We start from the raw sequence: 15,039 nt of genomic DNA on the forward strand, positions 1-15,039 counted from the left end.
AAAAGGATGGTTGGGCGCCCTGAGCATCCTGTCTGTCTCTCTAGGATGGAATATACTCATCACTGTGGCATGAGAACATTGTTCATCGGATATAATGGGAGGTTGTCTTATTCTCATGTAATCTGGCGTAAAAAAGACAATCTGTCCTTTTGTTCCTCTATACCACTAAAAGCTGTAAAGGATAAAATTTGATTTATGTAGAGTCCTTGAGACACAAGATGTGCTTTTGGAGATAAGCAGGAACAGGTTCATCCCCCTCTGGATTTTGTTAACCTCTCTGTCTTTTTTATTCCAAAATGTCTGGGTTGGCCTTTATAGTTACGCCTTGCATAGCACCAGGGGGTTTTTGCACAGGACAGATGCTAGCAGTTCCCAGCAGAACTGCAGAGCCAATTGGGATAATGAACTTTCTTGTTGCTTTCAGGAAAGTATTAGCTTCCCACTCTGAAAAGCTTTCATAATGTGTTCCTTTGTTTGAGCTAGTGATCTAAACTCTTAGACCTGTGCATTCATGTCCTGGCCACAGCCTCCTGCCTTGTTTCAGGAAGCTAATGCCCAAGAATATTCAAAAGCAGAGCCTCCCGTAAGTCCAAATTCATTTTTTCTGCAACAGGCTGCTATGGTTAGAGTGCTGTTGCTGCATAGACAAGCACATCTGTGGCAGGGTAAAAGCCAAATTCAATCAGCATGGGAATTCTGCCTACAGAGCATGGGAGCCATCCAACACCTCTCTGAGACAGCCTTGCTCTTTGCTGTTTCAACTTGGAACTCAAAAGGAGCCCCATTTTTACCTTCTGAAGCTTGCTAGCCTCACTTGACTTGCTTTGTCTTGCACTTAGACTTAGGCATGTTCAACTTAGCTGCCAGGCAGCTTGGGTTTGTTGGGAACAAGGTGGTGTGCCTAGTGAGCTGTCATATTCTGCACAGGGGATACTCTGGGTAACCCCAGTCTTAAATCCTCTGTCCCTACATGGTGGGGTGGCAGATGTTATTTACTGTCACTGATCAGAGTCATTTGTTCTGTATAAAAGCAGAAAAACTGTTGATAAAACATGCTTCCTAGCTTAGGAGTGACATGGATAAAGAATTGGAGATAAGGGAGAATGTGAATGGGATCTGTAAGGAGATGAAACTTTCAATTTGCCATTTATCAAGTTTATCTCAGATAAAGCAGCAGCTGTTTAAGCCTTAACTAAAGAAAAAGCAGAACTTGCTGCCCAGGTGTTCCCTCTCACCTTACAGCTGTTCCAAAATAGCCTGATACTGGTTTTTATTCCTTATAAGCCACTAATATAAAAAGAGATTAAGAGATAATCCAGCAATTAATGACAAATAGCAGGTCCTAAACTTGTTCCTGTTTGACAAACCAGAAAGTAATTTGTTTGAATTAGTGTGTTTCATATGTGTCTCCTCACTTTTCCACCTCTAATCTGAAATGTCAACATGTGGGGAAAGCCACTGCTGGAGCCTACTCCTATCCATGCCCACTGATGGGCATGCAATCCCTGCTGGATTCCCCCCCAAAAAAAAAGCTCCTGGCTGTCCCCAGCTGCAGCAGCACCCCTCACCTTGTCCCCAGGCAGGCCAAGTGGCACCACAGCGAGTCCCCGTGGTATGGGCTGGGGTCCATCAGTCCTCCCCAAGGGCAGGGGGTGGCTCTGCAGCTTCAGCAGCAAGGACAAGTGTTCCTGTAGCTGTTCCAGCATCATCCACCAGTATAGACCCTTCAGCTTCTTACCCTTCAGTCTCACATCCCGGTGGGTGCAGCAGGTTGATCTGTGCTGGCAGTTTGTGTTACCCCGTTGCAATGTTAGTGCTGCTTTCCAGAAATGCAGCTGTGCATGAGCATGTCTGGTTTGCCAGAACCACTGTCCTTCCTGGGCAAGGGCAGGAAACAAATCCTCCCTGTTGGGAAGAGCTGAGCAGAAGGCAGGAGCCCCTCATTGTCTGCTGAGGCCATGCAGATGTGATATGCTCCATTAGATTAGGAAATAAAGTGTTAGCTTGGGAGCAGCAATAAAAAGGTTCCCTCCCATCACAGGGTCTCGCAGGATCAAATGAGCCTTATGTTAATGTTTTGTAGACCAAGAGGTAAATCCCCTGTGTGAAGCAGGCCAGAGGAAACCTGGACCTTAAGCTAGGACTGTTTGTTTTGAGGATGCCTCGGTGGGGCTCCTTGCTGGATGTGACCCTCATTTATGGGCCAGTTTAACTCTGAGTTGGCTGGTTCAGGTCCCCTGGTATCAGTTCAGTTGAAGGAACGTAAACAAGTGTTTTGCTGTTCTCCAGCAAGCTCCACTGCACTTTGTAGGCCACTGTGGTACCTGTTATTGGTAGCTTGTTGTCTTGCCTGTACCATGTCAGTGTTGGTTAAAATGCTGTCCTCTGGTCGCTGGACGTGGCTGGCTGTACTGTTGCACTGTGTAATGCCACATGCTGTTCTCTAATTTGCAGTGTTTCTGCTGGAAAGCAAAATCCTCCCCCCGCCTTCTCCTTTCCCCATCAAAAATGTGACTCATAAGCAGTCTTTAACTATCAAATCCATTTGTGTATTCTCTCGGTGAGGGTTCAATTACAGCTGATACACCACGGATCTGTAGCTGGAGTGAGGTCACTGCTGGTAGAGAAATAAGATCTTCTTTGTCTATGAGGAAAATGCAACTAACCTTCTACTGTCTCTCCCGCAGGAACAAAAACTGGGACCTACTCAATTCTCTCTGGGTGTTTTGTCCTTCTGATTTCTTGTCCATCTCTTACTCACAGCACAGTACCGATAAGGCTCTCCCAAAACTGAGCCCAGCTGAGACTGCGCATGTCTGTCACTTGCCTAATACCTCTCTGCTGCATTTAGCTCTTTGTTTGGAGAGGGGGAACAGCTCTTCATGGTAGAAGATTTTTCCATTCACCACTTGGAGCATTTCTTTCATACTTAATAAAATTCAGATCTACGTATGTGCTCTTCGCAGCGTGTGGTCAAATGGGTTTAAAGTGCCTTTGCCATCATCTCTGTAGCTGGAGTGGTGTGTGGGAGCAGTCTGTGTGATGGCTGGAGTCTCTCGCTCTGCCTGTGCCTGAGTGTTTTGCACATGTAAACGTGTCTGTGCTTCCAGCATCTGGCCCAGAGCAGGGCAGTCCCTGAAGCACCCTCATGTGAGTATGTGTGGGATGTGAGGTCCCCTCCGCCCTGCCTTGAGGAGTGGTGAGTGGGTCCAGGAGGCGGAGGGGCCGGCCCTGCTCCGGGCCAGAGCGGTGTGAGTGCGGCACACTCTGTCCGTGGAATGGTGTGTGTGTGCACAGTGGGAAGTCGTGGCTGACCTCTGTAGTCTTGTCTTGTCGTTTCAGTGGTGTGCGGACAGATGAAGCTTGGCCTGTTTTTACTCTCTGTGTTTTTCCTTGTCTTTTTTTATTCCCTCCTCATCTTCATCGCACTCTGCCATCAAACAAAACAAACTTTCATCTCTCAGATCAGCGAGAAGGTTGGTCCTTTTCACTTCTTATCCATCTACAGTACGCCTCGTCAGATGGGACTTTTCCAGTAGGGAGAGGAGAGCCATCCCCAAAAGGGGAGGGGGCCCTGCAGATTCTGGCTCCTTTCCAGGCACAGCCACAGTGTGCCTGATGAAATCTGCTTACTGTTTGCTGTGACTCTGGTGATGGCATTGATACTTTGCTTGCATGCCTTTGTTGCTTGAGAATGCACAGAATATATTTTGCATGCAAATACCAGACAGGGCAGTTTTGTCAAAGGCAGGGTAGAAGGAAGTGCATGCCGCTGTATGTGGTGTCCTTCTCTAACCCTTTATCTGTGCTAGGTGCAAGTGTAATACCTCTAAACTGCTGCTGCTTTCTGGCTGGAGATCAAGAGCAGTCTTTGGAAGCAGAGATCAGAATGATCTCCAGTCCCCTCACAAGCTGCTAGGGAGAGCAGGTTCCTCAATTCCTCCTGTAACTTTAAAAGTTTTAACTTTCTCTAGAGGCGAAAAGCATACTTTTGATCTCAGCTGAAGGAGAACCCAGCATGCTGCCCTCACTTGCCACGAGGCAGCAGGGGCAGCTGGCTGAGATGCAAGTCCCTCGTGCTGGGGCAGCTTCCCTGCTTCTCGGCAGTCCCCGCTCTGGCGGTGACCCGTTCTCCATGCTCAGAGGTCTACCTCTGATTTCTTCCCTGGGGCTGGGTCTTCCTCTTGCTGGCAGGAGAGAAGGCAGCTCTGGCAGAGACCCCAGACATACCCAAGGTGGCTCAGGGAGGCCCGTGGTGATGTGCACAGGAGCTCGTAGCCCCACAGCAAAACCTGCTTTGTGCTTTGCCATGCTGTGTCCTGCTGCCCTCAGAGAGCCAGAGATGAATAAAGAACAATAGTGAAAGGTGACTCCGGCTTTTAAATTAAATCTAGCTCCAGACCTAGCTTGAGGCACTCATGGTTTCATGCTGAGGAAAGCTGGTGTTTCTGGCAGAAGTCCTGAGTTAGTTTCTAGAGATGACTCCTGCACCAAAAAGGTTCCATGCGGGTCTGTCCCTCCACAGCACTGGAGGTGAGGGATGCTCACAGCAGCTATCCAGGCCAGCACTGCTCCCAGGGAAGAGACCCTGGCTCCTCTGACACATACTTTCAGGCACCTGGATGAGTCACTGGAACAAGTTTTAACAAGTTGTCATAGCAGTTGTTCCAGTACACTGAGTTCGATCCCGTTTCTCTCCCTGGAACGTGCTCTCATTTAGATTGTACTGAGGCACGGGACCTTTTGTTGTTTACCCTCTAAAAATAGATTTTCTAGAGGATAAAATTACTTGAGCCCAAGACAACGATGAAAAATGAGAACAAGGAAGGAAAGAGAAGAAATTAAAGCCAAGGCCCAAAGCCTCCCTGATTTCAGTAAATTTGGAGCACTGCTGTGATGGCTGAGGCACCTCTGGAGAATAAACCTTTGACAGGGCACTTAAATGTTTTAGCCACATGGCTTTGCTGAGGGGAGGCAGCTGAGAATGGATATAAGCTAGCAGGAGTGGAGAATTTCTCATTCTTTGTGTCGACCCCTCCTTCCCACTCTACCAAAAATACCCACATACACAAATATTTAATGTGAAGCCAGAAATTAGTTTCTAAATATTCCAGTGGGATTTTCCATGCTTATAATTTGTTTGGCGCTGATAATTACATCTTACATTTTTCCAGCTTTACTTAAAAGTGTGTACTGCTAACCCATGCATTTAATTATTGCTCTGTGACTGCTACAAGGTTATTTATTAACGAGTTATTTTATCTTGATACAGTGGATCTTTTCTCTCATTCACCTCCTTAATGTTGTGTTATTTTCATCAGAGAAATTTCAGAGAGGGGAATGCAAATTGCAGAGCTCCACAATCTTGCTCTCCCTTACTTTGCTATTAGTATGTCAGTATGCTGAATGCTGATGTGTCTCCAGTGCTGCACCACTGTAATGATATATCCTCTTTTATATGTGGTTGTCAGCGCAAATAATTAGACCTAAAAGTTATAGCTGAAATATAATCCAAAAATGGCAAGGCCCTGTTTTGGAAATTGTCTATAAAATGTCAGCACTCAAGGATGCATTGGGAGCATAAATAGTACAGCATTGTTTGAGCACAAGATTAGACTGTAAATGCATTTTTTCAGGTTCCCATTTTTCCTCTCCTGCTGTTGATTCTGTCAATAGATTGTGAGACTTCAGCAACTGCCTTTCCATTTGAAGTCCTTTCTTAAAATGATGGCACTAGGGAGAGATGAAGGGTGTCTGTGGATGAGTAAACCATGCAGACCAATGATCGTGTTTGAGGTTAGCTCCCAAATTCACTCCTTCCCGAGTTGGAGAAGGTGGTTCCTGAGGAAGGCGGGAGTTCTGACAGAATAGGAGCACACACTGCTGCATTTCTCAGTTGGGAGGTTAGAGCAGAGCCCCACAAACTTGCCTTGGCTGTGCTGGGACTAGGAGGAGCAGCAGCCCAGGCAGTCCTTGTTCTCCTTCAGACCAAACAGGACTTCAGGCTGCTCATCCCTCATGCAGAGGAGGAGCAAAGGGGAGAGGATGGCAGGACAGCGATGCGGGACCAGAGCATCTGGGATTGCCTCAGAGAGGAGCAGAGAAATGTGCAGAGCACATACATGACTCTCCATCACCATGGGGCAGTGCCCGGGAGCCTGCCATGGGGTACCAGGAAGGGGAAAGATGACACCCAGAGTTGGGTGCCAGGTAGGCATGGTAGGAAGGAAACCAAAAAGTGGGAGCAGGCAGGTAGAGGTGTCTGGATCTCTGCAAGCTAGAGGGAGGGGTGTGAGCATTGTCGTTTGCTCAGCTGTACTGTGGCCAAGACAGCCAGCAGGAAACAGCAATTTGGTCTCCCCTTCCTTAGCAGCACTGCACGGTTTTGAAAGCATGGGCAGTCCTCCTGGCACTGCTGTGTTTCCAGCAGGGCCTCGATGGATGCCAGCAGTATCTCAGCACATGAGAGGGACTAATAGCACCAGCCTGAGAACCCTGAGCTCAGAGCCTAGGGCTGTTGCTGACAGCAGCAGGGAGGGGGGGTCCCTGGTTCTCCAAGGGGGTAACTTCACCCTCAGAGGGAACCTGAGACGTTAGGAAACAGCCACTCCCGTGCTGAAAGGAGCCATGCAATTGATTGATGCTCTTTGCTCTCAAGGCAAGGAATGTGCATGTTAATGCATGCTGAATTTTTAACATTTCTCAACCTTTGTGGCTTTTGTGTTACCTGCTCCTCTCTTTCCTCCCTGCAGTCCCCCCAGCGAGTGGGGAACCAGTCTCCACACTGTCTTTTCTCCCTGTCCTGTGAGATCCAGGGCAAGGGCTCAGGTTGCACTGCACTCACTGCTCACTGGTCCAGGGTTTCACTTCACTTACCAGGGAATGCTCTCAACAGGGAGGTGTGCTGAATAGTGGAGCAGCACAGAGCCCTTACGATGCCTATTCTTGGGATGAATGATAATGAATCTCATTTTTGACAGTCTGCTGGTTTAACTAAACCTCTGAATTATACTATTGTCCATTGAAATCATTTTAATATTCACAGCAATTTTCCCTGTGCTGTTCTTGCAAAACCTCCAAACCACCTTCTTCTGATCTTTATCCAAAAAGAAGATTAAAAAAAAAATGCAAATTCATGTCGAGAAAATTGTAATAAAGAGGGGAATTTCATTGCTGCAGTAAATGAAGAACAACAAAATTTTCTGGAGCACTTAAGGTAGCATCATGGACTGTGCTAGCCCATGTGATTTTACTTGTAAATTGGACAGAAATCCTGAGAATGCTGCTTTTTGAGGAGTTATACTGATTTAAATTATTACCAGACTCTTAGGCTAGAAAAGCAAGCGACTTAAATCATTGGCTTGAGCCTGAGGAATGTGTTGATGGTGCTGTACAAGCTGCTGTGAGAGCTCTGCCAGCTCTCACTAATGCTGACTGACAGCACTTCCCCTTCTCCCTCCATACTGACTGGGACAAGAAGCTGCCAATTATCCCCCAGGAGGATGGGAGGCCGATGGAACCCATCCCTTCCTTTACACGTGCTCCTACCAGGGCATTGTCTGGGCCAGATCTCTTACTGAAGGCACTGCCCTGACCCCCTCCCGTGTAGAGAGCTGACCCCTACACATGGCATCCATTTTTAGCAGCTGCGGTGCCTTGGGCGCTGCTGCTCTCTGGTGCAGAGCAGTGAGCCCATCTCGGCAGCTCTGCCGGTGTGCTAACGAGGGGAGGACAGCTCAGCCACACTGGGTCACAGAAATGCACGGCAGAGGCCTCTTTGACCACTCCTCTGTTGCCAGGCTGGAGAGCTGAGGCCCCACACAACTCCCTGGCTGTGGCGTGCAGGAGGCACATCCTGTGCCGAGGCTGATGAGACCTGTGTACACTCCTGTACTATGATCCACAGGAGAGTTTTCCCTGCCATTCTCCTGTCCCTTCTCTAGGCACAGGAGTGCAATAACCACCTCTGCTGCTCCCCTCTGTGTGGCACAGGGGAGAGTGCCTTCCAAAGGGGCTCAGCCCTTCCCTTTGCCCTGCAGAGCGCTGCTGAGACAGCCCTCAGTGCCTCTCAAGTGCCTCTTCCCTGTGCTGTCCGCAGGGGAGCATATGACAGTCAGCTGATGGCATCCCTGGGGGGAGATGGCCACAGCACCCACTGCCTCTGCAGGACACATCAAGGGCAACACAGCACTGATGGGACTCACACAGCCCCAGGAGCACCCTGAAAGCAGGGACACTGGGTGGGGTGCAGGGGAGTCTGTGGCGGGCTGTTCTGCCTCTCGTCTCACAGGGCTGGAAGTGAAAATCTGTTTTTGCATGCTGGGCTCTGACTTTCTTGCATGGCCTTGTGTTCTCCAGTGTCTTGTCTTCCCGTGTCCCTGTACATGAGTTCCTGTGCACCTTCCCTCTCTCTGTCCTGCCCTCCACCACTCTCTCTCTGACTTTGTAGTGGCCTCCAGTGCCTGCCAGCCTGTTTGCCTTGTGCATGTGTGTGAGTGTTCTGTGCACACCTATGGCTTTATCCTCAAGGTTTGGTTTTTTTTGTTTTAATACAGCTTGGGTGGGTGGGTGGGTTTGGTCCTTTGATGGGGACGGAATTGGAACAGCTTCTATCTGGAATAATTCAACGGCATTTTCATTCGAAAATGAAACCTAACTCTTAACAAATGGTGCTGGGATGCTTTGGTTGGAAATACACACCATCATGTTAAACCATTGCCATGTCCATCAGGTTAAGTCTGTATTCTCATGACTGTGTAGCATTTGAGTACACTTTCAGTTCTGTCTCATTTGGGGAGCACTGCCCCATCAGTCAGGTAACACCTCACTGGTGATTGCTCATGTAGGTATTGATTGGAGATTTAATAATTGATTAAAAGAAGCATACAGCAAGACTTTGGATTTAGACATTCAAGAAAAAAAAAAAAGGCAAAGGAAGTTATTCTTACCCTGGCTGGTAAGGAGCTAATGAGCCCTGTTTTGTCACTGAGACGATGTGTAGTACACACACGATGTTGACAGCATTGTCTAATTTATCACTAAGTCTTAGCTCTGTTGTACATGCTAGTGTGGGGGCTTCTGTGTTCAGTCTATTTCTGCAAGCCTGATGGTTTGGGGATGAATCATCAAAGAGGACTAGTGAAATTTGATTTGGGAAGAGTCAGCTTGGCAAGTGGAGCTGACACCTCTGCAGCTCAGGGGGGTGTCAGCAGCTTTACTGTCCACGGAGATGCCGTGGTGGCAGCAGCCAGGCCGGCAGAGCCATGACTCCCCAGACCCCCCTCGCCCGGGGGGCCGGCTGTGCCTGTGGCATGTTGTGAGCTGGCACTGCTCAGGCTCCTGCCCGATTTCCACCTACCCCCAGTGCTGTGGGGGTTTTGCTGCTCTGCCAGCCCGGTACACTGATGGAAGAGCATAATTGGCAGGGAGAGGCTCCTCAGGAGCCGGTCAGTCGTGAACCCGGCCGCTGCCCGGGGGCTGCCGTTCTGGGGAGGAGGCTGGAGGAGAGCGGGGCTGCTGGGCAAGACACGTTCAAGCAGTTTCCTTTTTTAACTACAGACTAAAATGAGCTTACCCAGAGGAGACAAAGATATACCGAGCACAGTTGTTTCTCTACCCTTGCTTAAATAGGCCCATAACACTAACCCTGAAGAAGGGGCCTCATTTCTCAGTGTCATTTTCCTGACGGGAATGCATATGGCAGGCAGCTTTAGAGGTTTATTGTAGCTGAGAGTTGCTTACAAATAAGTCTTGAATGAAATACCCAGCAAGGGATTGATATGAAGAGAAGCTGTGCAATGCAATAAGGAGGAATACATCTCCCGAAGAGCTGCCACAAAGGTGGGAAGGGTTCTGCTAGCCCAGCTCTCTTCTGTCAAAATGTATATGATCTCACATCTGTCAGGATTAGTTCTCTCCTGCCCAGCAAGGTGATCTCTTCAGGCCCTGACAATGTCATGCAGCTCTGGTGACTATTTTTTCTGAGCCAAGGTAGAACCTGAGTTACATTTTGAAAGGAATTATATTTTATTTAGCAGCACACGTGTGCTAATTCAAAAAAGAAACCCTTTCTGCTGCCCCTGCCCAAACCCTATGAGGTTTAGGGGACGGGCTGCTTTACTCTAGAGCTAATAAATTGAACAGGTAATTCCATTTTGCAGAGCTTCAGTGGGCCCTGCACAGAGAGAGTATGTGACTGGTATTTTGCATGCTCTCTAATTAGAGGGATGTAATTTAAATGAAGGAATGTTTCATGTTAGTAATATTATTTCAAAAGGCCATGTTTGGAGGGAATGGATTGAGCCATCCCTTAATGAGTTCTTCTAATAAGATACCAGTGGCAAAGGAAGGAGAGCAAAGTGTGTGCAATTTGGCAAAGTAGTGAACAGCTTTTGCACTTCATTTTATCTGCCCTGGGAGGTAGACAGGCAAGAAGGTTGAACCCCTCTCATGTACCCCCAGAGTGCAACTGAGTGCTCTCTGCTGGTTCTGTGACCCTACTAGCTGTGTCCTCCTTGTTTCAGTGCGGCGTGTTGCTCCTCGATTCTCTATCCCTCCGAGCAACCACGAGGTGATGCCTGGGGGGAGCGTGAACCTCACGTGTGTGGCAGTAGGTGCTCCCATGCCCTATGTGAAGTGGATGGCTGGTGTGGAGGAGCTGACCAAAGAAGATGAGATGCCTGTCGGTAGGAATGTCCTGGAGCTGACTAACATCATGCAGTCTGCCAACTACACCTGTGTGGCCATCTCCTCCCTTGGCATGATCGAAGCCACAGCCCAGATCACTGTCAAAGGTAAGGAATTATTCCTTGTGGTGCACCTACTTTGATTTCAACTCGGTAGCCCTTTGCCAAAGCGTTTTTGGCTGCAGCCAACTGACTGCAGTCTTCTGTGACTTTTCCACCTTGCAACTTTTCTACCTTCCACCCACAACTTTGGTTTTTGCTGCTCACAGTATGGGACTTGCTCTGAGGGTCATTTTCCCTCTCCCTGCAAGTGGCGTGATGGGAGATGAGCTTGTGTCAGGCTGGGTCCCTGTTAAGCCACAAGGGAACCTCTCTGAGTCTCTGTTTATCCCAGCGATGTCTGTCTTGTTCCATGCATCAGCAGGATCAGCTCAGCACAGCGGCAGGCTGTGGGCTGTCCTGGGGCAGGGTCTCTGGATGTCTGCAGTCAGAGGGTTGTTTGCACAGAGACATCCTCTTGCACTAAGAGTAGGACAAGGTCAATCCCAGCAACGTGAAGTGTCCGTGGAGCTCAACAGAATGCGCATCCTCCCCCCCTGCAGGGAGGAGCTGTATGTGTTCATTTGAAAATTGTTGCATATTCATCTGTCAGCTTTTTTCCTTACTGCTGCGGCTCTTTCCCTTTCTCTTTCCTGTGTTGCTGTCCTTAAGGCATGTTTCCTTCCTGGTAGCTTTGCCCCAAAGAGGATGCTGTTGCTGATTACTGACCATAGGGCAGCCCACTCAGCTCCCTAACAGGAGGCTGAAGGTGTCCTGCATTTCCCATCTGGGGGCCTAGCAGGTCCACATTTATCCCTTTCCTCCTCTCCTTGCAGTTGATTTGTAGCTCAGATTTCCAGAGATACGTCGTCTCTTGAGTCTGTCTGTTCTTGCAGGCCCCCTCCTGCACTATGGCCAGCTTTAGCACAGAGTTCCTGCTGGAACAAATCACAGAATAGAGTGTTAGCCCTCTCTGACCTGGAGATAGCAGCAAATTCTCTTTGCTAGTCAGAGGATGTTTTTAACCTTAGCTGCACACTGCTCCCTTTACTCACAACACCTGCTAGTCAGTACCTTTTCCAGCCTCTGTTTTTGTACAGAGCACAGGGTTATAACCATGCCTTGGTTATAGTAGATACCCAGGAGAGTACAGAAGGAAGGGGCATGATGGAGAGGTGGTTTAGGTGTGAAGGGAAGAAGTGGGAACTGCACCATTGCACTGATGGTTCCCAGCATTTACCTCCTTGTACCTGGGATTACTCTGCCTCATGGGCTGTTGCAATGCCCACTGCTGCCCCAGGGCAGGGAGAAGTCTGCTCAGCAAATTTAGCCCTTTATCTTCCTCCTTGTTTCCCTGTCTGCCTTTTTGGCACCCTCACTCCAGGTATCTCACTGGCTCTGTCCCAAACTCCTTCACCCAGTGGTGCTTCTCCTGTGCTTGCTGCAACACAGACCACTCGCGGGGCAGGTGGGAGAAGCAAGATGACACAGAACTGATTGCACTAAGCATGTTGAAAGTACTAAATCTGCCCCTTCCTCACATGGAAGCTGCACACCCAAAAACTGGTGAGAGTCAACCTTGTGAGTCTCCAAAGGAAAGACTGGAGTAGTGTCATCTGTCATTGAAAGCCTTAGGGAGGCTGGCGGATTCTTGGATGCTGTAGGAAATGTGTTGCTTCAGGCCATAATATTGTGCAGGATGGGTTTGCCCTCCTGAGTCCTCCACAGGTGGTGGTGTGATGTCTGGTTGTGGGTTGTATGCCCTTCCCTCTCATGCCAGTTCAGCCCTTGCTGATTTCCTCAGTGTTCATGTGGCAGTAGGCTTGGAAAAGGCATCCTCTCTGGCCCTCACAGCAGCCATGCCCTCTACTAGAGAGCCTCCCTTCCTCAGCTGAACCATGTGGAAACTAGAAACTTGAGGACTTTGCCAAAGAATAAAGTATTTGAGGATCTTAATTTGGGTTGAGCATTTTTCCTAGTTCCTTGTCAAGCACAACTGTGTTACAAGTCACTAATGACTTTAGAGTGGTTTGTAGGAGGTTTAAACTTACTGTAGATTTTAATTCAGTCATTGCCTTAAAGTATTTGTGTACTCTGCAAATCTCTCTCACATGCACTCATTCGCTTTCTTTGTTCTTTTGGTAAAATGGCAAATCTGGGAATGCTTGCAGTAGTTGTGTTTTCATTAACACTTCAGAGATGTCGGTGTCACAGAGTTCTTGTATAACAGTTTATTGTCTGGTTGCAGTTTGACACACCATCCAGTGAAATAGTGGATATGAAAGTTGGTAATTTCTCTGGCTGTATCTCTCCTGCATGTACTATAATACTTACAAAGCATTCTCCCATCAACCCATCTAACAGCACTCCATGAACTCCCTATGGCCTAAGATACTGTCTCTCTAGAAGCAGGAGCATAATTCTAGATTACCTTTAGTGCTCTGATTGCTCTACTGTATTCCTTTGTAAATCAGCTGTACACCTGGCTTCTGGGGCCAGCCCAGCCCAGCCAGCACCTTCCCACTGCCAGCTGAACCCCCATGACAGAAACATTCCTGCATCCCTGTTGAATTACCTTTATTTAGCCTGCTGCTGGTAAGTGCGTCAAGCACATCTAATAACATGATTGCTCTGTTTATCCTTCCATTAAGAACCACTTCAAGCAATATATGGTAATATAAAAATGCATGTTCTAGAGTATGAAATGATTTCTGCCTTTTAAAGAAGAATGTTAATGGGAGGTGGCAGCTCCATTTTTATCCCCATGCACATTGCAGGATTTGAGCTGACTGAATTATTTAAATCACACCTCTCTGCCTTCCAATTGCAGCACTGCCAAAACCTCCAACAGAGCCATCAGTGACTGAAACAACAGCTACCAGCGTGACCCTCACCTGGGATTCAGGCAACTCCGACCCCATTTCATATTATGTCATCCAGTACAAGGCCAAATCCTTGGAGGGTCAGTTCCAGGAGGTGGATGGTGTGGCAACAACCCGCTATAGCATAGGTGGGCTCAGCCCCTTCTCTGAGTATGAGTTCCGGGTCATCGCAGTCAATAACATTGGCAGGGGTCCCCCCAGTGAACTGGTCGAGGCCCGGACAGGAGAGCAAGCTCCTTCAAGTCCGCCCCTCAAAGTCCAGGCACGGATGCTGAGCGCCAGCACCATGCTGGTCCAGTGGGAGCAGCCGGAGGAACCGAACGGGCAGATCCGAGGGTACCGCGTGTACTACACCACTGACCCTCACCTGCCGCTGAGCATGTGGCAGAAGCACAACACGGATGACAGCCACCTCACCACCGTGGGCAGCCTCATCACGGGCACCACCTACAGCATCCGCGTCCTGGCCTTCACGTCGGTGGGCGACGGACCCCCCTCGGACATCATCCAGGTCAAAACACAGCAAGGGGGTACGTGTGGAGGGAGGCTCCGTTTCCACCCCGGTGTGTGCGCCTCAGCTGTGCGTCTGGTCTGCACCAGGCGTCACAACTGCGCTTGGTGCTCAAATGATTGTGTGTCAGAGTGGCCGTGGGGCATCCCCACCCCACAGCCATCAGATTTAAGCTGTTGGGTTGTCCTGGGCAGTTGGTATCAATCTCTGTACAAGTAACAGCCCGCTGTTTTGTCTGGGATGCAGTGGCTAAAAATATGACACAAGGTCCTGCATGTGGATGTCGGCACCTGTGTAACTGCTTGGCCCTTCTGGGTTCTGAATGCATGTGTGGAAGGAAGGATCTGGGATGCAGTCAGGGGCTGAAAGTGAGCACGATTCCTGCAGGCACCTGCCTGGCACCCAGAGGTGCTTGCTCGTGGTCCGAGTTGTTCCAAGAGCACAGTACAGGGGAGAGGGAAGAAGAGAGGTTCTCGAAGAAACCTTTTACAAGGTGAAATGCTGACTCTGCAAAACCATGCGACTCCTCTCCCCTCTCCTGGCACTAACCACGTGTGTTTGTTCCCCAGTTCCCGCCCAGCCAGCTGACTTCCAGGCAGAAGCAGAGTCTGACACCCGCATCCTGTTGACGTGGCTGCCCGCCTCTCAGGAACGCATCACCAAATATGAGCTGCTGTACTGGGAAGGGGAGGATGGCACCCAGGTGAGGATCCTGCCTGGCAGCACCTGGGGCTGGACATCACAATTTTTCAGCTTGGGAAGGGTGGCTGCTTGAGCAGTAACAGGACTGTTTCTTCATGTTTCTTGTGCCTCAGTGGTGTGTGGTAGGAGCATGGCAATCTCTGGTTTCTGTGTAAGTGACCTCAGCAGTACTTATTGATGCCAGCAAAGTAGCTAGTGACTGGTTTGGGACTGGAAGGGT

At 49.0% G+C, this 15,039-nt stretch overlaps 1 protein-coding gene across 19 annotated transcripts in view; it reads left to right on the forward strand.

The window, feature by feature from the left end:
• Positions 1–15,039, forward strand: part of PTPRF (protein tyrosine phosphatase, receptor type F) — a 287,109-nt gene that overhangs the window by 202,590 nt on the left and 69,480 nt on the right. For all 19 annotated transcript variants that reach the window (XM_027649309.1, XM_027649322.1, XM_027649312.1 and 16 more), the window contains 3 exons: positions 10,524–10,793; positions 13,555–14,136; positions 14,687–14,820. In XM_027649309.1, the coding sequence (XP_027505110.1) occupies positions 10,524–10,793; positions 13,555–14,136; positions 14,687–14,820 (986 nt within the window). The remainder of the gene's footprint in view (positions 1–10,523; positions 10,794–13,554; positions 14,137–14,686; positions 14,821–15,039) is intronic.

Source organism: Corapipo altera, unplaced genomic scaffold, assembly GCF_003945725.1.
Source record: "Corapipo altera isolate COAL_440 unplaced genomic scaffold, ASM394572v1 112, whole genome shotgun sequence".
In the NCBI taxonomy this organism is placed as follows: Eukaryota; Metazoa; Chordata; class Aves; order Passeriformes; family Pipridae; genus Corapipo; species Corapipo altera.